We start from the raw sequence: 22145 nt of genomic DNA, 5'->3' as shown, positions 1-22145 counted from the left end.
TACACACATGCGTATAAACTTTTTTACAAACAACCCCAAAAATACATATATATATATATATATATATATATGCTAATGTATATGGTGCACTCTCGGCACGTCCGCAAGCCAAGGCACCGGGAAACGGCGCATGCAGAGCATGCAGAGAGAAGCGACCAGGCGCGGATGCACGCCCCGATTAGCCCGGAGAGAAGAGCCCCGAGAGGCACAGCTCCGTTCACAGGCCACTGCCGGCCCACGCAAGAAGAAAGACCCGTCGACGTTTTTCCACACCTTCTCACAAGACAGTCCACGAGCGTCCCAAGTCTCTGACTCGGCCACACTTCCTTCTCTTACCGCCACATGAATCCCCATAGACATTCGCATACACATAGACGTAAATATATGTACAAAAAGGAAGCAATCTAAAGTGTGAATTGAAAAATATATACATGTATACACACATTATACACATACACATACATAGTTGTGAAGGGGATACATTCGCTTGCGCCAGGCGTCGACAGCGGAGGAGGAACTCCACCACAGAAAAAAGATTTTTGCAGGCACGAAATTTCCGTTTCGTCAAAAGTGAGGGGAGAAGAGGAGATACTTCCAGGCGATCGCCAGCGCACCGCCGGTTCTTGCTGCATGCATCTCTGGCGCCGACCCAGGAGAACAACAGAGAAGGGAGCACAAAGGCCTAAAAGCAGCGCTGTCGCACACAGGCAGGCAAAAAGAACAGCGAGGAGAGAGGCGGCCCTGCTCCATCTCTACATGCACGAGAAGACTCACGGCCTCTCTGTCACGCTCCATGGCCGTATTCTGTTCCTTCTCTTCCGCGGCGACATTGAGATCGACTGCGATCCACACGCCCACCGCCTACCATTTTTAGGACCTCGCTATCTACATCTCAATAGATATGTGCGCACACACACGCGCATGAATACAAATGAACTGATATAAACATGTAAATAAAGTGCATACACTTTCACATACATGTATGCATGTAGTTGCCCGGAGGTAGGAATCCTCGTCTCTGTACATCGAGAGGCAGGTGCGCAGCCTTATAGACTGGCACACCCGCTTGGCCACTGAGACGTACATACGCCCGATAGCACAGGCTCTCTGGCGTCCCCGCCGTCGTATCTAGAGGTCGCCAGGCTCCACGAATCCGGGCGCGTGCTCGTCAGTGTGGAAGTTATCAAAGTGCCAGATCTGCCACATTTTCAACTCGCGGTAGAGCAGCGCCAACTGTCTCTCGCCGACGCAGACCGCAGCGATGTGTCGCGCTTGACTGTTCGGGCCTTGTCTCCAAACCAAGCCCTTCCGACCCAGGAGCCCAATCAGCCGAGGCACGCCCGACAAGCCGTTCAACGTCGAAAGGAGACACTCCGCCACCGCAGGAGGACTCTGGTCTTCCCCGGGGCCGCAAGCCAAAGACGAAGAAGAGGATGACGAGGAATGCGGCTTACTCGTGGAAGTGGGCGTCTCCCTGTGTTCAGTTTCGGAAGGTACTTCAGTCTGTTGGGTCCCCTCGACGGTCGTTTGGGGTTTCCTTCCTTCGTCAGTTTGCTGTGTTGCGTCATCCGATTCTCTATTGTGCCTTCTTTTTCCGGCATTTCCTGCGTCGCCAGTCGCCGTCTCTGCAAGTCCCTTCTCGGGCGGCCCTCCTTCTCCGCTTCTGTCCCGCTGCTCGGCTCTCGGTTCACTCCCTCCGCGCCGCTTGCTTCTTTCTTCGTGGCGCTGCAGCTCCATCATCTGATGTACATACAGCTCGTCGACGGACATCCCGAGAGCCGTCGCCGCAGTCTTCAACACCTCCGCGGAGTCCCGATCGAGCATTTCGCAAAACAGTTCAGAAGCGGCCGCTCGCGCGGAGTTCAGAGCGGCCTGGCCAGCCGACACCGACGGCGAGACTCGCCGCGAGAGAGCGTTGTCCGCCTTGGCGACAGCTGCAGCCTCTGCGAACGTCTTCTTTCTCTTCTCTTGCGGGCGTGGCGTCTCCTCGCGCTTCCCGACAGCGGCAGATCCCGAGGCGGGCGACGACAGGCGATTCTCCTTGTCATTCTCCAGCTGACTCTCTCGAGTGTCTGTGTGGCAGGCGGCGACGGAGCGCGGCTCTTTGCCCTGCAGGGGCGAGTTCAACAGCAGAGACAGAGGAGACACAGCCGCGGGAGGCTCGCGGTCGCTAGAACGCGAACCGTCGTTGACAGATGCGCCCTCGCCATTGCGAGCGTCTGTCGTTTCCGGCGACTCGGGAACCCCCTTCTTCTCTTTCTCCAGTCTCCGGTGCTCCTTTTCGCGCGACGTCGCCCGGGAGTCGGCAGCGACGAGAGGCGGGAGCGCAAGGAGCGGCGGAAAATGCGCCAAGTAGCTCTCGGAGGAAACAGGTGGAGGCGAGAAGGGTTTGGCGTTTTCCTTCAGCTCTGGAGACGCCGGCGCATGCAGAGGCATCTGGAACGGCGACGGCGGGGACGAGGCCTCACTCCAACTGGACTGCGTGCTCGGATGCCGCCGCGACGCCGCGAGGGGACAGTCTCTTCGCCTTTGGGGCGCCAGCTGTGAGGCCGAGAGCGAACGAATCGCGGTTTGAGGCGAACCTGGGAGGAAGCCTCCCGAGTTTGTTCCCCTCGGGCCGTGCTGCGCTGGACTCCCGTTCTTTGTCCAGGCGCCCGCCGAAGAGGCGAGCGACGCAAAGTCGAAAGTTCCTTCGCCGTCTGGCGCGTCGCGTCGGCGGTCGAGATTTCGAAGGTCGTATTCCATTTGGAGCTGGACAGCTTCGGCGAGCGCGTTCTCTCTCTCTCGAAGCTCGTCATCCACCAAGAAATCTTCTTCGTCGTCAAAGTCGCTGTCCGTCTCGGCCCCTCGACTCCCGCACACGTCGCCTCTAGGCCTGGAGCCCAAGTGGCGAGCGGGGTCGTCTCTGCATGCACTCAGACCGCCGCCTCCAGTCCACAGCTCGGCTTTTCGCTTCACTTTTCTGCACCGCTGAGTGACGTTTTCTTTCGCGAGGAGCCGCGAGGCGCTCTGCGCGACGAGGAACTGGTCGACCTCGTCGCCTGCGCAGAAGGCATCTCGCGCCCTCCCCTTCTTCTTCGCAGTCGCGACCGAGAACCCGAGAGCCTGGGATGTCAGCCGACGCGGCTTGGCGCCGCCCGCGCGAGCCGGTCCCATCACGCGCCCCTCCGAGGCCGCGCATGCAGCCGCCACAACTGCGAGGGTGCCGGAGAGAAACGGCGCGGCGAGACTGGAGTCGGCTCGGCAGTCCCGGCCAAGCAAGAGACCCGAGCCTTTCTTCGCCTGGGCCGCCAGCGATAGCGCCGCACAGTCTGCGCCCGTGAGCGCGGGACCTCGCGGCGGGGAGGCTGGGAACCGCAAGTCCCGCGGGAGGAGCGCAGAGAGCGAGGCGAGATGCGAAGCCGTCAGCGGCGGATTCTTCACCTTCAAATCCAGGCCAACGAGCTTCCGCTGACGCAACGTGTCCCAGACAATCAAAACTTCTGCCAAGTCGACGGACACCAGCCGCCGCACGCCGTCGAAGGCCAAGCGATAGATGCGAGAGTCGTGGCCGCTCAACACGCAGAGCGAGGAGCATCGCAGAGTCGCCGGCGCCGCATACACAGTCGAAGCCTCGGGAGCGGACGACGGACCTGCAATCAGAAAAAGGAGCATTTCCCGGGAAAGATAGAGAGCGTCACGAAGGCGGCACACGCAAGTGAGTACGGGGTAGCTTGCCCCAGATTCGTGGAACTTGCGTGGAGTAAGTAGGAGACGCTTTTCACGAGATTTCTTTCCATCGCGCTTTCTGGAGATGCGATTGGAGCGGAAAGAAGAAACGCATGCCCAGTCCACTTGGGAAACCTTGTGAAACCTCCAGCGCCTTAAAAGTCGGATGCCTCCAGATAAGCACGAAACGTTTCTCTCGGCTCCGCCGTATTACCGCCTGAAACGAGGCGAGTTCGACAACGAGCAGCGAATGGTCAAGTCAGACCATTTCCCTCCTGGCTTTCTGCGCCTTTCCACAGCTTGCGACACAGCCTCTCCCTTCCTCCTCACCTTCATGGTTTCGCGGCGCCCTCGCGTCTCTTCTTCGTTCGGAGCGATCTCCGGGTCTGCCGCGCGCCGTGCGATCCGCCTCGCTCTTCTCTTCCTCGTAGTGCACTTGGAGGAGGCGCAGCGCTCGCCCCACAGCCGCTGCCCATCGACCGCCACCCAAGGAGACGAGGCACGTGGGCGGACTCGCGACGAAGATCTTCCCAATCGCGCCCTGCGAGGGACACATGAGAGGCGACGAAGAAAACCCCCGCAGCGAGCGCGCGGGAAATCCTCCCGGAGGCACCGCGCACGCAGTCCCGAAGGCTGCATCCGCAGAGCTCCACAGCGCAGACAGAGAAGAGACTGCCCCGAACGGCAGAGACGAAGATGCCGACGAGCAAAAAGACGAACGAAAAGAAGAGGGGAGAACCGAGACATGTGGGGGCGAACCAGACGTGGAGGGAGAGGCCCCGCAGCCGCTGAGGCCCGAAGAAAAGCTGAGTTGCGTGTGCGACAGAAGCTTCTGCAGAAAGAAGATACAAGGGGAAAGAGACACAAAGACACGCCACATGTGCGATGCACATTCAGGGCCCGACTGCCGAAAAGAGATCGCCACCCTCAGATCTCTTCTCTCGTTGCCGTGTTTTCGTCTATCTTGTTTCCGTACAGAGGCGTGTCGTTGTATATCTCCTGGAGTGTGGGCACCTACGACGGCCCGCGAGGGGGCCGACACTGTCTGTGGAGTGATGTGGAGAAGCATTGGTGGCTGCTTGGGAATGCATCTCTGCGTCTCCTCGTTTCCACAACCGACTTGCGGCTTCAGATCGTTTTGTAGCTTCTCCCTGGGCGTCTCTTTGTCTGCCTCCCTCTCCCTATCCCAATCCGGAGGCGCAGTTGAGAGTCCTTCCTCCCCCTAAACGCGGCTTTCTCTGCCGCAGACTGCCCGTGGGACTTGAAAAACGGAGAATACGCCGACGACGAAAAAACAGGAAAGCAGCGCCCTCGACAACAGCGATACACGCCCGACCTCCCTTTTGGCTGTTTCGAACGAAGAGCGTACCTTGAAGGAGAGAAAGAGGATTTTTGAGTCGACCGGTGTGGAGAGAGCAAACAGACCCCACTGGAGGTCGACGGTGAGGAGATCGTATTGCCCAGCCATTGTGTACATGCACTCCCACTTCCCGGTGTAGCTACACCGCGTGCACGCTTCTCCCCTAACCTCATTCCCTTCCGCCGTTCTGCTCTTCGGGGCGAGAGCGTCGGCGCTCTCGGCTGGCCCCGCCTCGCGCTCAGCTTCGAGCTCTCGCGAGCACGCCCAGGTCCACCGAAAGATCTTCACGCCGCCGCCTTTGCTGGTCCCGGCGAAGAGCCACAGGGCGGCGGCGAGGATCCCCGACGGGACCGCCCCGTCTCCCGGGCTCTGTCTCGGCGTCTCTTCCAAGAACCTGTCTCCGCTTGCTTCGGAAGCGACGGCAGGGGACCAGTTTCGGAGATGCCACGCCGGCGCGTCGGGCGCGTCTGCCGCCAGCGAAGGCGCGGGAGGACACGCAGCGACAGGCGAGGCCGAGGGGGCCGTGACGGAGGGAAAGGAAGAAGGCTGCAGAAGCGGCGAGGAAGCAGGCGAGCACGCGGGACTGCCTCGACTCGGGGCGGGGAGAGAAGGCAAAACTGGCGAACTCCAGGGCGTCCCAGAGACAAGGTGCAAAAAGTCGATCGGGCCCGACGCAGTCTGGGAAAAATCTGGCGACGCGATGCGCCCAACAAACTGCAGCGGACAGCCACGACTCGCCTCCTCTGCGGCAAACAAGGCAGTTGCTTTCTGGTCTCGACGCAACATTCGCGAGGCAGAAGAGGACGGTTGGGAAGAAGAGGAGGGAGGGGAAGACAGTGGAAGAGAAGTTTGAAAAGAGCGCGCTGGAGGAGTTTGTGAGGGAGACGAAGCTTCCACGGACGCGAGCCGCGGGAGACAGGTGCATGCACTCACGAGGCACGGCGAGGGCGAGGTCGCGTAGATCGCCCCCGACGACGTTCCAGCGGCGATGACGGAGACGAAGGAGACAGGCGCTGGGCCACTTCCCAAGCCGCTGGTGCTTCCCAACACGAACGCGACACTCGCGTTTATTGGAAATTTCTCTCGCTTCTCTTCGACCGAATTCCCGGGCCTCGAAATGGCCGCCGCCGCACCTGACGCTGAAGCGTCTGCAGCCGTTTCCCTCTCTCCAACCCCACAGGTCGCAGGCGAAGACGAACACGCGGGAGCACAAGAGGAAGAAGAGGGAGGTACGGAGGGAGAGAAAGAAGACTTTCGACTTGGCGCGGGGAGAGGCGTCGACCTGTTGGAAGTATTCCGTTTCCACACTAGAGCAGACGCGATCGTCAACGCCTCTTCATCTTCCAGGGCGCAGCAGGCAACGGCATGCGGATGCAGGACTTGAGGCCCTGAGGCGTGATGCTGCCGTCGCAGCGAACAGAGCGCCACCGAGTGAAGCCGAAAAAGCGGAGCGGCGGGCGTCGACGAGAGATTCGCAGAGGACGACTTGTCGCTGGGGACTTTTTTTGAGACGGCTTCTGCCTTCGCCGCCTCTTTCTCCTCCTTTTTCTCGTTGCCACCCTTCGCGCCCCTCTCCCCCTTTTTCTCTCCCACGCACGCGACGACCTTCTCTCCTTCTGCCAGTGCCTCCGCCTTCTGACCGAATTGGGCCCTGAGCGTCTCTCCAGAGCACCCGACACCTTGTCCTCCCTCACCTGGAGACAACGAGGCACAAGCCGAGGCCGAAGACGAAGAAGCCGAGGCCGAAAGACACGCACTACCTGCGTCGGTCGATGGGGGCCCTCTCGGCGACGCAGAGTCTTCCTTCGTTTCAGCTTTGTTGAAACCTCCCACGTCGCTCGCCTCGCCCGGCAGAGGCAGAACAGGAGGGCCAGGAGGAGACGGACTAGGAGGAACAAGGTCGATGGGCTGAAGTGTGAGACAGAGGAAGTGGTTCGGCGCCGATATGGAGAGAGACGATGCGGATGCCACTCCGTGAGTTGCAGGCGATTCGCCTTGTTCGTTCAGTTGATCCCTCCGCCCTTCTCGCACGGCCTCCGAGGAAACGGGCCCCCGCTCAGCCGCCGCCAGCAGGCGCCCTGGAATGCTCTGTCCCTCTGCGTCGCGCTTTCTAATCTCTTCTCCCTCCTTTCGGGAAAAAGACGACGACTCCAGAAGAGGAGAAGGCCCCATAAAGGGAGAAGACGAAGGGCCATGAATCGGAGAGGAAGAAAGCCCTAGAAAAGGAGACGATGGTCCTAGAAAAGGCGACGAAGAAGGCCCAACAAAAGGAGAAGAAGAAGGGCAACACCCCGGAGAAGACGAAGGCCCTAGAAAAGGAGAAGAAGGTCCATGAATCGGAGAAGAAGATGGCCCAAGAAAAGGAGAAGACGAGGGTCGAAGGCCAGGCGAAGAACAGAGAGAAGCAGTCCCGAACCGTTTGCCGTCTTCCCTTCGCCGTCCAGAACTGGCCGGTCTTTGCCAGAGCAGAGGGTGCTCGAGGCACGGCACCCAGGCCACATGTGGCGGGCGGCGCGCCTGGACCTTCTTTTTTCTCTGCTTCTCTTCGTTCCCGGGACCCACGGAGCCTGCGCCGGCAGTCCAGGCATCTTGGGGTCCGTGCGCAGCTTCTTTCGCGTCGCTCTGAGGGGAAGGCAAAGCGGAGGACGCCGCTCGCGCACCAGACGCGTTCGGATGCAGAAGGCGAATGACGCCGCTGCCGGAGAGGAGCGGAAAAGGAGACACCAGCGACATCGAAGCAGGGACGGCGAGCAACCGGACCTCTCCCGCAGCACATACTTGGCTGCGGCCTGCCCCGCCCGAGCTCCCGGTCCCCGTCGCCTTTTTCCGCCCGAAGTCTGCGGTGTATATACAGCTGGAACAGACGGTGAGGAGCGGGCACGGCTCTTCACTGGGCCCGTTTCGCGCGCCCTTTCGGCCCTCGATTGCGAGAGAAGTCAAGCGATTCGACGGACCGATCTGCCGCGCGAGCGCGCCGGGAAGGAGCGACTGCGCCGGGAATGGCGGGGACGCGGAAAACGACACCTGACTGGAGGAGAACAGGGGGGGGCACGCGACAATCTGCGCCTTCTCGAGAGGCTCGTGGGTGAAGACAGAAATCCGTTGCTCGCGAGAGAAGAAGCCGAGGCGCCAACGGCGATTCGCCTGGCCGAGGCGGAGAAAGTCCCCGCGACTCAGGCAGCACGGCACAGTCACCAAGGGCAGCTTCTTCTCGATTTTCGGTTCCATTCCGCGCCTCTCAGCGTCGCCAAGCGCAGGCCGCCCGTCAGCGGCCCACTTCCGCTCCGCCTCGAGTGTCTTCTGACCTCCGCTCGGCGAATCGGCCGAAAATATCGAATTCGAAAGCCACGAGGGCGGCGCAGGCACCGCGACCAAACAGAGTTTCCGGGCGAGGGCGAAGCGTCGCCAAGTCTGGGGCAGCAGCGAGGGCGAGGAAAAGACCGAGAAGGCGATCGTGTTGGTGGCAAAGGCCGAGAAGAAGGCCGAGAAATCTAAAAACGCAAAGAGACGGTCCAGACACTCACTCGGAGCCGCCAAGAGAAAAGCCGTGAACGGAGACAGAGACGCTCCGTCCTCGGCTGAGTGTCCACACGCGACTGGCTTCGCTAATGCCTCTCTCTGCTCTGGGCTTCTGCTCGCCTTCCCGTCCTCCGACTCGTTTGCGTGGATGTCCTCATCACCCAACACACCCTCCCCCTTTCCCCCTCTTTCTTCTTGTTCTCCTCGTTCTCGCCCTGTGGTCCTTTCGCGAGCCCCGCAGTCTTCTCGCGCTCTTCGGCGCGCTGCGTCCATACTCTCCTCGTGAAGGCAGGCCGAGACTCTTTGCTCGCCGAGCGCAGCCGCCGCCGGTGTCTCTGCTGTCTTTGCGTTCCTCCGGCAGTCTCCCTTCTCGGGCCTTTCCAGAATCTGCCGGTTGTCCCCCGAGACATTCGCCGCGCCGGCTCCGCTGACCGTCTCGCGAAAGCCGAGAGCGGCAAAGACGCCTCGCGGACTGCTCTCCCCGCGCTCGCCACATCTTTCCTGACGCGAGAAAATCAAACGCTTCCGCGCCTCGCTTTCGTCCGTGTCCTCGCTCCGCCCGGGCCAGGTCTCTCCGCACCCTGCATCGCTCCTCTGCACACCACACGAGGAAGGAGTATCCGAAAAGGAACAGGAAGAAGACTGCGAGGGACAAGTGAATGAGCAAGAACAGATGTTGGAGGGAACTGCGTCGTAAGAAGGCGAAAGGCGGCGGACAGAAGACCGGCCATCCGCGATCTCTGCCTCGCTGGGGTCAGTCAAGGGATCTGATGAGGAATTGGTAGAGGGCTGAGGAGAGGGAGACATCTCTCGAAGAAGAAAGACAAAGGCGGTGCTCGAGACAGCACATGCGCGCCTGAGACGAGACCGTGGGGACGGGAGGAAGAAGAGAAAGAAAAGAAAGAGAGGGGCAGAAGACACAGGAGACAAGGGACAAAACAGGGAAACGCGCAAGCTGCCACAGCTGTGCCGGCGCCGAGCAACCGGATAGGAGACTGCGGGCGCGAAACGGAGGGAAACCGACGGGAGAGCTCAAAAGAAAAAGATGCCGAGCGTAGGCCGAGAGATAAGACGGAAAACAGAAAGAGACAGAGACGAAGAGAAAGACGAGGCAACGATAAGGAAAAGACAAGATTCGATTGTGTGGCGTTACCGGAAAAAAAACGAAACAGACGGACACACCCGCAGGCAGAGGCAGAGAAACCGAAATGAATCTCTGATGACAAAGTCCGCGTTCCCGAAGAGAAAACAGGTGGATCTACGGTAGGTGGGTACGTGTGAATGTCTCTCATCAACTGCTCGCTTTGTTGGGGTTGAGGAGGGGTAGGGGAGTTCGTACACTCGAAACGCGGAGACAGAAGAAGAGGGGAGACAGAAGGCGAGATCCTATTCGATATTCCGATTTACGCAGCGAGGCAAGTCGCCAATTTCCTGCGTCCCATGTTTCACCGCTCTTGTTTCCACTCTGGAGTCAGCGAGACTGTCGCTGCAGTTCGCGAGCCGGGATTGAGAGACGCAACGGCAAAGAGAGGCTCCACTCTGGTGGAAGGGGGCTGCGTACGCGTCCATGTACACCCACAGTCGCTGGAGATTTGTCCTTTTTCGCGGGAAAGGCGAGAAGCCGAGACGAAAGAAATGCGACAGCAGGCACGACGAAGACGGGGAACGGTCTGGAGGCTCGAACGCTGGAGCGACTTGTGCCCGCAAAAGCATTCGCATTAGCACATGACAGACAGAGCGAAGAGAGAGCGAACAAGAGAGAGGGCGAAACAAGAGAACACAGGACTGACAGCCAGAAAGAGAGGACAAGAGAGAAACGGAAAACAAGAGACTGACAGTGAGAAGGGGACAAGACTGCGGGAAAGAGTGAACGAGAGACTGCAAGAGGGGAAGAGAGAACAACACAGACAGGAACACAGAAGACAACAGAGAGAACAAGAGACCGGACGAGAGAGAACAAGAGACCGAGCGAGAGAGAACAAGAGACCGAACGAGAGAGAACAAGAGACCGAGCGAGAGAGAACAAGAGACCGAGCGAGAGAGAACAAGAGACCGAGCGAGAGAGAACAAGAGACCGAGCGAGAGAGAACAAGAGACCGAACGAGAGAGAACAAGAGACCGAGCGAGAGAGAACAAGAGACCGAGCGAGAGAGAACAAGAGACCGAGCGAGAGAGAACAAGAGACCGAGCGAGAGAGAACAAGAGACCGAGCGAGAGAGAACAAGAGACCGAGCGAGAGAGAACAAGAGATCGGGAGGAAGAGGGGAGAGAAGGAGGGACGCCACAGAAGACCAGCGTTTTGACTGCGCTTTCAGCTACTGGAGTTACACATACCGGGCCGGGCTGGCGTTGCAAAATTTAGGCTGACTCGAGAGCCTTGAAGGTTCCAGACGAATTCCCAGACAGAAAGACAGCAGATCGGGAAAACTCTGAAGCGAGGAAGATGCGATAGAGGAGTCTCGAGGGGGGCAACGCCGCCCTGAGAACAGGGGACAGCTCTCGGCTCGAGGAAAAGACGGCACGGGCACTGTGGAGACGCGTTGGAGCGGGAGAAAAGGACGATCCGTCTGTCTCCTCGCTGTACGTGCTTCCCACAGCCAACTTGATAAAGGGAAAAGGAGGAAAACGCGAGAGGGTTCCGAGACATCGTCTCTCGCTTTTTTTGCGGGCCTGCTGGGACAGGCGGCACAGCGCACGACGAGAAGCACTCCTGGGACGGAAGGCGAGGTGAGTTCGAGAGACCGAACAGATTGCGAGTTCTGAGCGGTCTCGGTTTCTTCGCCTTTTTCTCTGAACGTGAGTGTGAAAGACCGGCAAGAAGGGGAGAAAGGCGGGAAGAATCCTGAGAAGACCACGGACCGACGCCGCTCCCAAAAAGACAGACGATCGCTGTCGGCTGTACGCGCCCTTCCCTGGTTAGCTCTCGCCCTCCTGGTGTCCAGGCTCTCTCTGTCACTGGGAAAACGCTGTCGTGTTGCCTGTGACTTCTTCCTCGTCTTCTTCGTTCTCTCGAATGTCGCGCTCTTGGGAAAACGGTGAGAAGAGGCAAAACGGCACGGACAGGCACGGGAAGCTGCGGGCGATTTCCAGGCTTTTTGCGCGTCTTCCTGCACACAGACATCTGCAGGTCTCCCGCCGCGACGCTCGAACGCGCGCAAGACGCGCTGGGAAGACATAGAAGAGAGAGAAGACAGCAAGTGGACTTCCAGTCCGAGAGGCGCTGTGCCGCGCTGAGAACACAAGAGCGAGGAATCAGAAGAGACATGCTGGGAGTCAAAAACACGCTATGGCACACGCCAAAGAGAAAAAAAGCCCACAACCAGGCGCAAGGCCTTGCGCACGACAGGTGCCATCTTTGGCTGCGCTCAATGAACGCAGCACACACTCGGATCGGCGTGTATTCGGGCAACCACGACGAGAGGAGGGCGGGAGCGAGTCAAGCGAGCGCGTGAGAGGATCGAGGCTAGAGATGTAAATAGTTGTGAGAGGCGTGCAACAGAGAGACATAGAGACAGTAGGTGAAGCAGAAGCAGAGGGACAAGGAAGGAAAGCGTAAGAAGAAAAAAAATTGATAATAGAGGAAGAACAAGTTCAACAAAACAGGCTTCGGAGCCTGATCGTTACACGTGGTAACAAAAGAGCGTATTCAAGGGTTTTTCGCAGGGCCGTTCTCGCTTCGATTGACACACGCTGTGCAGCCTCTCTTTGCGCACCGCCGTGTGCGTTTCACTAGCTACGCCTCTCACACGTCCGCTTCTCTTCAACTTTGCTCTTCCAAACTCTTCTGAAAAACTTGTCTTTTCTCCTCGCCTCGCACGCTGCGGTGACGCTGTGGCGGCCCGTGGCCTTTTTGCATGTCTTTCTCGCTTCCACTGGTTCTCCATCCTCACTTCTCGAATCGAGTACCCTGGTTGTACTTTTGTCTCGCCTCTCTCTCTTCTCTCTCTCGTCTCTCTCTGCTCTCTCTCCTTTCTCTTTTCTCCCTTCGTTTGTCTCTTGTGCGTTCTTTTCAAGTTCAGTCTGCCCCGTGTTCTTGGCCGCCCGACGGTGACTGGCAGCGAGGAAGAGAGCTATGAGCTATATACCCCTCGAGGATTTCCCTCAGTGACGGCAAGCCGCTCGAAAAGGCCGTGAAGTGTCTCCTGCATTCATCGCCTCTTCGTTCCTGCCTTGTCGGCAAAAGGCCGCGAAGAAGGGTGCGCTCCCAGCCGTGCGTCTTTCCCGTGTGTGAGGTACTGTGAGAAGGTGGATTCGTTCGACTCTCGTCTTCTCTGCTTTCCCTGCTGTGGACTCTCGTCTCGTTCTCTTTCCCTTGGACTTGCTGTCTCGTGTCTTTCGCGGCGCTGGGCGACCCTGATTGCTGGCGGTCTCTACCGCCCTCAGCCCGCCCTGCGTTCTGAGAGGTTCGCGCGCCTTGAAGCGAAGGAGCGAAGCAGGCGGGTTGCCAGTCTGGGGCGGCTGTCAAGAGACGGTCCGTGTCTCGGCCCGCGCACTCTCGCGTCTCCAATGCCTCCGATAGGCGAAGACGGAGAGAGAAACACCAGAGACACGCGAACAAGGCGCAGCGGCGAGAGGCGAGAGCACAGGAAAAGAGAAGACGAGAAGAGAGCAGGAAGCGAGAAGAGGAGGACGAGTGGAGAGGCAGAAGAGAAGAGAGGAAGAACGGCGAACGCGATGGAGATGGCATCTTGGGCGACAGAGCGAAACGCGTCGACAGCGAGGCACAACGTCTGCTACGACGAGTGGATGCAGGTAGAGAGTACTCAAGGGTCGTGCCGTTACACCGTAAAACAGTTCAGTTTGTTTGGTTCACTTCCTCTCCCCTGATTGTTTCCTTTCACTTTTCACTTTGTTTTCATCTCCCTTTTCTCCTTGATTGTCCTCTCTCTTATACGGTGCTTTCCTCAACTCTAAACGGACAGGTTGCAAATATTGTTGGGGTTGTCTCCTCGGTCTCGGCTTCTCTCCAACTTCGCGTGCCTGTTTCTCCTGCTCTTACGTCTCTCCTCCCTTTCCGTTTTTCTTCGTGTCTGATTTTTCTTTTTCCCGTCTGTTGTTGCTTCGCGCCTTCACCTCCATTCTCACTGTTTTTTCGCCGGCTTCCTCTCTCCGTTGCCTTCTCTCCTTCCTCTCTCCTTTCTTTTCTCCCCTACTGTCGCCGCGTCGCTTTCTCGATCAATCGCTCCTTCGCACTCCTCTGCGTGTCTCCCCGGTCCTCCGGTACAGTGCGACAAGTGTGCGAAGTGGAGACGATGTCCGGCGGGAACTGCAGAGGCCTTCATATCGACTTCCTTCTCGTGCGAGAAAAGTTTCTGGGAGCCTGTGGAGCGCCGCTCGTGCGCCACCAGAGAGGAAGCGTGGCGAGGCCGCGTCGTGACTCTCCACGACACTGGCGGTGAAGAGCGGCGCTGGAACAGACTGAGGCGCTCGGCAAAGGCAGACGCGAACGACGCCAAAGTGAGGAGGCGCCCCAGAGATGGACGCATGCAAAACAAGCGAAAGAAACAGACGCCGAGGGACAAGTGCTGCGTCGCAGCCGCCCATCCGTGTGGATCTCGAAAACCCGTCTCTTCTGCGACAGGGCGTTGTCCTCAGCTCTTCATACGACTCTCTGTGCATTCCAATTCCGCGCCTTCTTGTGCACTTGTTCATAGGTACATATACTTGAATATGTATATATATATATATATATATATATATATATATATTTATATAGATATGTATACATGTATATATATATATATATATATACATGTTTACACATACGTAGATATATTTATATATATGTAGATATATCTATATACGTCGATATATATATATATATATATGGATAGATAGATAGATAGTTAGATAGATATGTAGATCTATGTAGCTATATCTCTATAGACGGCGCTGTGTATCTTCATATCTAGATACCTCTGTATTCATATATATATATATATATATCTGCATATATCTGTTTCTAGGCACAGATGTGTTTTAGGGGTGGTGCTGCCATTTCGCTTTCTGTAGCTGTCGCTGGTTGTTGTGTCACTTTGTGCGTTTGTGGCTGTCATTTGGAAACCTCCGTTTTTCTTGATCGACTGTTTTCTCTCTGGTCTAGGCGGGAAGCTCGGCCCTTCAACCTCCACCTTCGGTCCGTCTGCCTTCTGCTCCTGCGGCATTCACTGCAACGCCGTGTCTTCTGCCTCACGGCGCATGCGATGCGAAGCTCGTCCCCGGCGGTCCCCACGGTGTCTCTGCACCGGCGACTCTCCACGCTGTCGCCCGACCCCCAGCCGTTCAGGCCCAGGGCGCTGTCTTTGCATGCAGAGGCGAGGGCAAAGCCGGCGTCTCCCAGGACGTTCTGAGCCAGACTGCTCCCGTTTCTGCAGATGCCGAGAGGTTCGTCTCGGCGCCGCGGTTTGCCCGCGGATCGACAGACGCTGAAGCCGCGCTAGGCGGCCTCGCGGACCGCCAGGACCTCGGCCGGGCGTTTTCCGGGCCGGAAGCTACTCGCGAGTTGCTCACCTCGTTTCTGGAAAAATTCAACGACTTGTGGCTCCATAGAGGCGAGCCCGAGTTGCACGGGACGCCGTGGCCTTCCTTCAATGGTTTAGACTCCACCCGCGCCTCGTCGTCCCCGCTGTTCTCGCCGCTCACGTCCTCCGCTCAAGGCTCGCCCGCCTCCGCTTCGGTCTCGAAGCCCTCACGAGGCTCGGACCGCGAGAAGTGGCGCCTGCCAAGCCCAGACGAAGTGGACGAAAGGCAGCGTCGGGCACTCTTGGAGTTTCTCCGGGATCGCATGCAGACCGATAAAAGCTCCGAGGCGCTGTGGGTGGGCCCTGTCTCTTCGCCGGTGTCTCCGTCGGCCGCTTTAGCTTCCCCTGCGCGGCTGCGTCCCGGGCGTCTCCTGGGCCTCGCCCAGGAGACGCCCGAAGGGGTCGAGTCCGCCGTCGCCTCGAAGCCGGGGAAGGACCGAGAAGTCGCGAGTGAACGCGACGCAACGGAGCAGCAGGCAGCCTACCCGCGTCTCCCGGCGCTCTCGAGACAGTGCAGAATTGACCGAGAAACAGGCCTAGACAGCGAGGCAGCTGAGCTGTGGTGGAAGCGAGCATGCATGCGCGAGCGCTCGAAGGCAGACGCGTGCCGTCGACCGCTTGGACCGCACGTGGAGATGGCCCGCGCGACTGCGGGCGGCGCCGCAAAGTTGGAGACAGGCTCAGGCGACGCAGGCTGCAGTAAGTCGAGCGGCGGACTGGTCCAGAAGAAAGGACGGGGAGAGGGAAACGAAGCCGGAAAGGCACACGCTGGAAGGGAGAAAAGAAGCCGCGTCGCGAGGCCGCGAAAGGCGTGAACAAGACATGAAGACTCCCGAGGCAAGAAGACCTCTCTTTTTCAACACACCACATGCGCATATGTGGCGCATCCTGTTTCCTTCCCGTATGACACACTTCACAGGTGTCGCTCCTTTTTTGTTGGTGGCCGTATTTCTCTGTTCGTCTCCGTTTTCACGCGACTTGTATTCCGACCCTTTCTCAGTGCGTCCCGATGCCTGAACAGGCCGTCTCTTCTTCCTGTCGCTTCTCACGTTTTTTCAGGCGCTCCAGGCCTGTCGAGGTCGCCCGTGACGGCTTCGGTCGCGCGCTCGGCCCTCGGCGCGTCTTGGAATTTTTCTTTTTCTCGCGCCCCCGATCCCTGGCGGCAGTCGCTGCAGGCGTCGAGTCAGCCCTCTCGAGAGGCACGTCCCTCAGGGGCCCAGTGGAAGAGGAGTCGGCAGCCAGCGAGTCGTCTCAGTGCGTCCGCCTGGGCACCGGGATCATGTCTCCCTCCCGCTGTTCCTGTCTCTCGCCAGGTGTCGCCGTCTGTCCCTTTGTCTCCGCCGGCGCCGTCTTCACTCGCTTCCGCCGCCGCCTTGGGCCCGCCGTGGAGCAGCGACAGAGACAGGGAGTTGCTGGCTTACCTGGCTTTGCTCCACGGCGAACAAAGAGAGAAAGGAGAACACTGCGAGAGAGCGCCAGGGAAGGACCGCATCCAAAGGCTGTCATCGACTTGCTCTTTCTCTTGCCTCCCTTCTCAAGGCAGCGGGCGAGGGCGAGACGAGCGCAGAGAACACGACAGGTCGAAGGCACGTTCTGTGCAGGAGACCACGCCGATGGTTTTCGACTCTCGGCCCGAAGCCAGGCTGGGAAATGTTCCAACCCAAAGGCAGAGGCTCGACTGCGAACAGAGACTCGCCAGCGAGGCCAGCGGGGGAGGCGCCCCGCAAGTCAAGCAGTCGGACGAAAGCGTCGGGCGCGAGAGAGACACGCCCGAAGGCGACTTCCCGAGTTCCGCCTCGCCCGCCCCTTCGTCGCCCTTCGTCCTCGCGGCGTCTCCTGTGTCTCCTCTGGCGCCGAAGATCGCGGCGCTGCTTCGCATGCGGATCATCCAGCAGATGGTCTTGCCCTCGGATTCGCCGAATTGTTGCTCGATCACCTCCCGCTTCAAGGCGTCGAACCACTCGAGCATGATCCACGACGTGTACCGCGTGGGAAAGTACCAACGAGCCATCGACGTCGTTTGCGCAGAGCGGCGGGCGAGAGCCGCGAGGCGGCGCAACCACCCAGATTTGGAGACCGCGCAAAAGGCCTCAGACGCGGAAAACGGGGGAGACGAAATAGAGGCAGAAACAACGGAGCGACAGATGCGCACAAAGAGAGGGAGGCGTTTGGCGGCTGCCTCGGGAGTCGAGGCAGGGGGTGCGCAGGAGGCGAGAGCGAGAAGGAAGGCGGAGGAGCAGGAACTGGCGGCTGAACCCGATCCGGAGAAATCCCGCCCTGCTGCTGTTTCAGGAGGCAGCAGAGGGCTACCTCGCTCCGAAGAGCCCGACGCGCGCAAAGCAGCAGAGAAACGAGAAGAAAAGGTAAAAGAGGACAAAGAGAAAGAAGTTGACAAAGAGGAAGAAGAGGACAAAGAGGAAGAAGAGGAAGAACACCAAGGGCCGGATGTCCTGGAAATTGGGACGGGGCCGTACGCACTTTTAGCAGTGAACGCCGCACGCGCCGGTGCCAGACGGGTGGTTGCCTTGGAAGCAGATCGGCACAGTGCCTCGTCCGCCGCGCATTTCGTCCAGCTTTTTGGCTTCGAAAAACAAGTTTCTGTCTTGCATGCTTACAGCAGCGATGTGACGCGTGCGCAGCTAGCCGCGCAATTCGCAGCGCTGCCTCTGCCGTCTCGCCGCCAGAGAGACGCGGGAGAAGGTGGAGACGGCGAGGCGCAGAGAGGCCTTGCGGGAGACCCGGGGCGAAGCAGAGAAGAGGAGAAGGAAGTCGCGAGAACCGAAGGGACGGACGAATGCCGAGAAGGCGACGCCCTGCGCGTGGACCAGGCGACCAGGCGGCAGAGGCATGACCGGAAGAACGAACTGAAGGGAGAGCGGAGAGATGAAGGTTCACGGCCTTCTTTGCGTGGAAGGCGCACCGGGAAAAAAGGAAAAGAACTCCGGACGGAAAGTTCGGATGATGGTTGTACGGAGCCGAGTGCCAAGCGGATCAAGCGTGCGGCTGCCTCTCCCTCTGCTTCCGAGCCGTCCGCCGTAGCCTGCGCTTCTTCTTCTTCATCTTCTTCTTTTCCGTCTTCATCTCCGGATCCCTTTGCGCGTCTGTTGATTATTCACGAGATTATCGGCGACTTTGCGGGAAACGAAGGCGTTGCAGATGTCGTTCGGCTCTTGCAGAAGGAGCTGAGGCCGCACAGGCCGCGGTCCATTCCGCTTGCAGCCAGGTCTTTCATTCATCCGTGCATGTTTCCGCCTTCGACGAGCTTTCCGTTTCCCCACTTTCTCCACCGGCAGCGTAGTCGAATCTCACCCAGACGGCGCCTCATCCAGGCGATTGGCCTACAACAGTTCGCCCTACTTCTCGCCACAGGCGCCGCGGAAATCACCGTTTTGTACGGGTCGCCCTACACCGGGCCTGTGGACAGGGATAAAAGAGGCGCAAAGACAAAAGCCGCCGACCGGGGCAGCGGAGATCGCGACCGCCAGAAGAACGGCGAGAAGCGCGGCGAGAAGCGCGGCGAGAAGGTGCAAAGGGAGGTGGAGGAACGCGAGGATGGAGCAGCGGACGCGAAGCATGCAAAGAGAGAAAGGCGCGAAGTTCCGTGCGAGCAGGATCCAGAAGAAAGGGGAGAGAACGCGCCAGGGCGAGACGTCAATGCGGTGTCCAGACGCGACGGAGACGCAGCGGTGGCCTCGATCGAGGCGACAGGAGCCCAGGGAGACGAGAAAACAAAGGCAGGGCAACCCAGAGACGAGACGTCGGGCGGCGAGGCGAGGCGGACCGTGATTACCGAGGAAGAGGAACGGTCCCGCATCGTCGAGGAGAGAATGACAGTAGCAGGCGCGCGGCCAGGTGAAGTGTGCGGCAGCAGTTCGGCGCCTCTTCTCTCTCCAGTTTTTGAAGAATTACTTCTGGAAGAAGATATGGAATGTCAGATGCAACAGCGGAGACTCCTGCGTTTCGTCGTCGAGAAGCGGGGCGCGATGGCGGGACTTGTGGTCACGAACGAAGTGGAGTTAGTGAAGGTGAGAGGAGACGAGATCTTTTCCTGTTCGATCTCCGGTGGCATTTTTAGCCGCGGCAGTTGGAGCCCTGACCGAGGCTTTTCCCCTTTTGTCGTGCAGCCACAAAGGCGTCATGGCTCGCTCGCCCTTTCGCTTCGCCCCTCCGCTCTCCGCTCTTCCTCGTCGATGTTTCTGTCTTCTCACCTCTCCCTTTCGCCGCCACGCATCTCGCCCAGCCGTTGCCTCCGAGCGCGGCAACTCCCTCCCCCTGTACACAGATACGGGAGAGGCGTCTGTTTTTTCGGTGTCTGTGTGTTTGCACGTGCGCGTTCGTCTTCTTCGGTTCTGTGTCGGTCCGTTTCTCCGTTTCTCTGTTCGTTTTTCTCGCCGCGTCTGCGTTCAGGGACTGTGCGTGGGAACGGCGGAGTGCGTGACGAGCGGGCCGTCTCCGCACGCGTTTCCGGACGAGCACGCCTCAGTTTGGTACAAGGCGTTTGTCTTGATGCCCGACGAGGTGTCTGTGGACGTCGGGGACCAAATTCTCGTCGACGCGGCGATTGACCTGCAGAACTACCAGAAAGAGGAGACCGCGGGGGCGAAGCGCGCCGAGGAAGGAGACGGCTCGGGTGGCGACAACGGGGCTGCGCGACGACGCGGAAGAAAGCGAAAGAGGAGAGGGCGCCCGATCTGCTTGAGGCGCGGCGAGCGGAACGGTTCGCAGGAGTCGCGTCGTCAGGCAGGCGCGGACGTGAACGCCGAGGAGGACGGAGAAGAGGACGGAGATGGGGAAGCCGACGGGGAAGAAGACCGGGAAGTAGACGGGGCAGAAGAGAGAGAAAGGAAGAAGCGCGACGAGAGGAAGGGGCCAGAGACCGACGAGAAAGAGAGGAAACGGGGGCGGAGCGGGAGGTGCGCAACTCGCAGAAATCGCAGCGGTTCCGCGTCGTGGACAACTGCGTCTCCTCCCGATGCTTCGCCCCGTCGCTCGCCTTCCGCGGGTTCGGCGAAGCGTTCTCGTCGGTTGAAGTCGGCGTCGACTTCGCTGAGGCCGGGAAAGGAAGAGAAGGGAGGGAAGGAAGCATCGCAAGAAGAACGAGAGACGGAAGCGAGAGGCGTCCGAACGCGGCGCCAGCTGAAGATCCGAGAAACAAAAGACAACTCACCAAAGGACCGGGGATGCAGATATCGACGTCGCACGCGATCACGCACTGCCGAAAAGCAAGAAGACAGGGACGAGGAGGAAGGAGGCGATGAGGACCGAGCAGAAGAGGAAGAAAGGGACGAGGGCCGTGGAGAGAAACGGCAGCAGGCGGGGAAGAGAGCGCAACTACGCGTGAAAGATGCAGCGAAGGGGCGGGAGCTCGGGAGACGAGCGAGGGAGAGCGCAACGCGCAGAGGATCCCGCTCCTCGCCTCAGGGGCCACAGACACCGGACCAGAACGAGGAAGAGCACGGGGAAGAAGAGTGTGCGAGACACGGGGATGGGAGGAGGCCACGGAGGGGTGCTTCTGTGGAGAGCGCGCGAGGGGCGGTGAAGCACGAAAACGCGGAAGAGACGACCGACTCCGGTGTCTCCCCGAGACCCGCCGCAGCGCGACCTTCGCTGGGAGGCCCGAGAGTCTCGCGTGCGTCTGCGCAGCAAAGTGCCTGTCTAAAATCGCCTGCTTCATCTTCTTCGCCTTTGTCGTCTCCGCCTTTGTCTTCTTCGTCTTCTTCATCTGCGCCTTCCCTTCGCGCCTCTCTCGAGTCCTCCTCTTTTGTCGAGGCGCCAGGGGACAGGCCAGAGGCAGCGCTCAAAGCAGAGAGAGAAGACCGCTTGGAAGCGCCGCCGTTTTCAGGAAACTCGCAGCGTGGGGACACACACGCTGGAGGTGAAAGTCCGCAGCCTTCCCCGGCGGGGCAGCGTCTTCCCGCGCGCCTGTACTCGCGGCCGTCTTACAAGTTCGACATTTCCGTTTTCCGCAAGCAGGATTTCGCTTCGCTCCCCGTGGGCGTGTCTCTCGCCTCGCTCTCGTCCGCAGCCTTGCAGGAGCTGTCTCCGTCGTACTTTGCGTCTGTTGATGTGCCGTTCGAAGAGCAGGTTCCCCACGCCCCGCCCTCGGAGAAGGCCCAGCAGGGGAAGGGCCGAAAGCGCGGTCCTGGCCCCACGGACGGAGAGACGAAGCCGTGAGCAAGAGCCGTGTCGTGCCTTTCAGAGGGCGAAGCAGTCGCTGTTTGCCGCCGCAGGGAGGTCTACTACTTTCGTGACAGAGCGACCGCCGTGTCTTTTTCTACTGAAGAAAATGCGCAAACGAGAACGGGAAGAAAGGGCCAGAGGCGGGCGGGGGGACAACACTGTGCGTTTGCAGGGACGAAAACAGAGTATCCGGGTGGCTGCTGTTGGAGGCGAGAAACGGTGAAGGGGTTTTTTGTGAGTCCCGAGTGTGCGTTGTGTTTTTTGGCGAATGACGGTGACAATCAGTAGAAAGTCCTTTTCGTGGAAGTCTCTTTTCGAAGCAAAGCAGTCGTCCAGCCGCAAACGGCCGTGCGCTGTTTGAAAGAACCTTCTCGATGCGAAAAGTGAAAAAGGCGAGTGGGCCACCCTACCAGGCGCGAGACGGAGGAGCCAAAGGGCATCGGCTGTTTTGTTGACCGGCCGCTCCAGTGTTGAACGTTCGGAACGAGAGACACTCCCGGACTTCTAAGAAAAACGCTTCTCCTTTTAAGATTATATATATATATATATATATATATGGATATATATATATATATATGATCTGCTCGGAGCCCGTTACGTCTCTGTCTTCGATTCGTCAGTTTTCGTTTTTAACACTTTCTCTTTTCCTTGCGCCCTGTCTTTCTGCACCATGTCTCTCCTCTCTATCTCTCGCTCTTGTCTCTTCGGCAGTCGAGCTTTCTTCCACGAAGGCAACCAAAGGGCCCTTTTTTTTCGGAAATCGTGGGCCTTCCAGACTCGTTTCGCACGCACGAAACCGCGCCAAGAACAGCTGTCAAATCGGCTTTCGGTCTCGCACTCGAGCAGAGAGCAGGGGC

The 22145-nt window shown here is 59.1% G+C and overlaps 2 protein-coding genes across 2 annotated transcripts; one reads left to right on the top strand and one right to left on the bottom strand.

Annotated features, from left to right (window-relative positions):
• Window positions 1-1128: 1128 nt before the first annotated feature.
• Window positions 1129-9394, bottom strand: NCLIV_018730 (conserved hypothetical protein; the record flags this gene model as incomplete). The annotated part of the gene is made up of 3 exons (XM_003882066.1): window positions 1129-3632; window positions 4039-4540; window positions 5078-9394. 3 exons carry the CDS (start codon window positions 9392-9394, stop codon window positions 1129-1131), a joined length of 7323 nt encoding a protein of 2440 aa, XP_003882115.1.
• A 3699-nt stretch (window positions 9395-13093) lies between these two features.
• NCLIV_018720 (putative protamine P1 protein) lies at window positions 13094-21282 on the top strand (the record flags this gene model as incomplete). Its single annotated transcript, XM_003882065.1, has 5 exons — window positions 13094-13339; window positions 13814-14044; window positions 14691-15807; window positions 16168-19133; window positions 19516-21282. 5 exons carry the CDS (start codon window positions 13094-13096, stop codon window positions 21280-21282), a joined length of 6327 nt encoding a protein of 2108 aa, XP_003882114.1.
• Window positions 21283-22145: the final 863 nt, after the last annotated feature.

Source organism: Neospora caninum, chromosome VI (genome assembly GCF_000208865.1).
Source record: "Neospora caninum Liverpool complete genome, chromosome VI".
In the NCBI taxonomy this organism is placed as follows: domain Eukaryota; phylum Apicomplexa; class Conoidasida; order Eucoccidiorida; family Sarcocystidae; genus Neospora; species Neospora caninum.
This window is presented reverse-complemented; position numbering and strand designations above follow the sequence as displayed.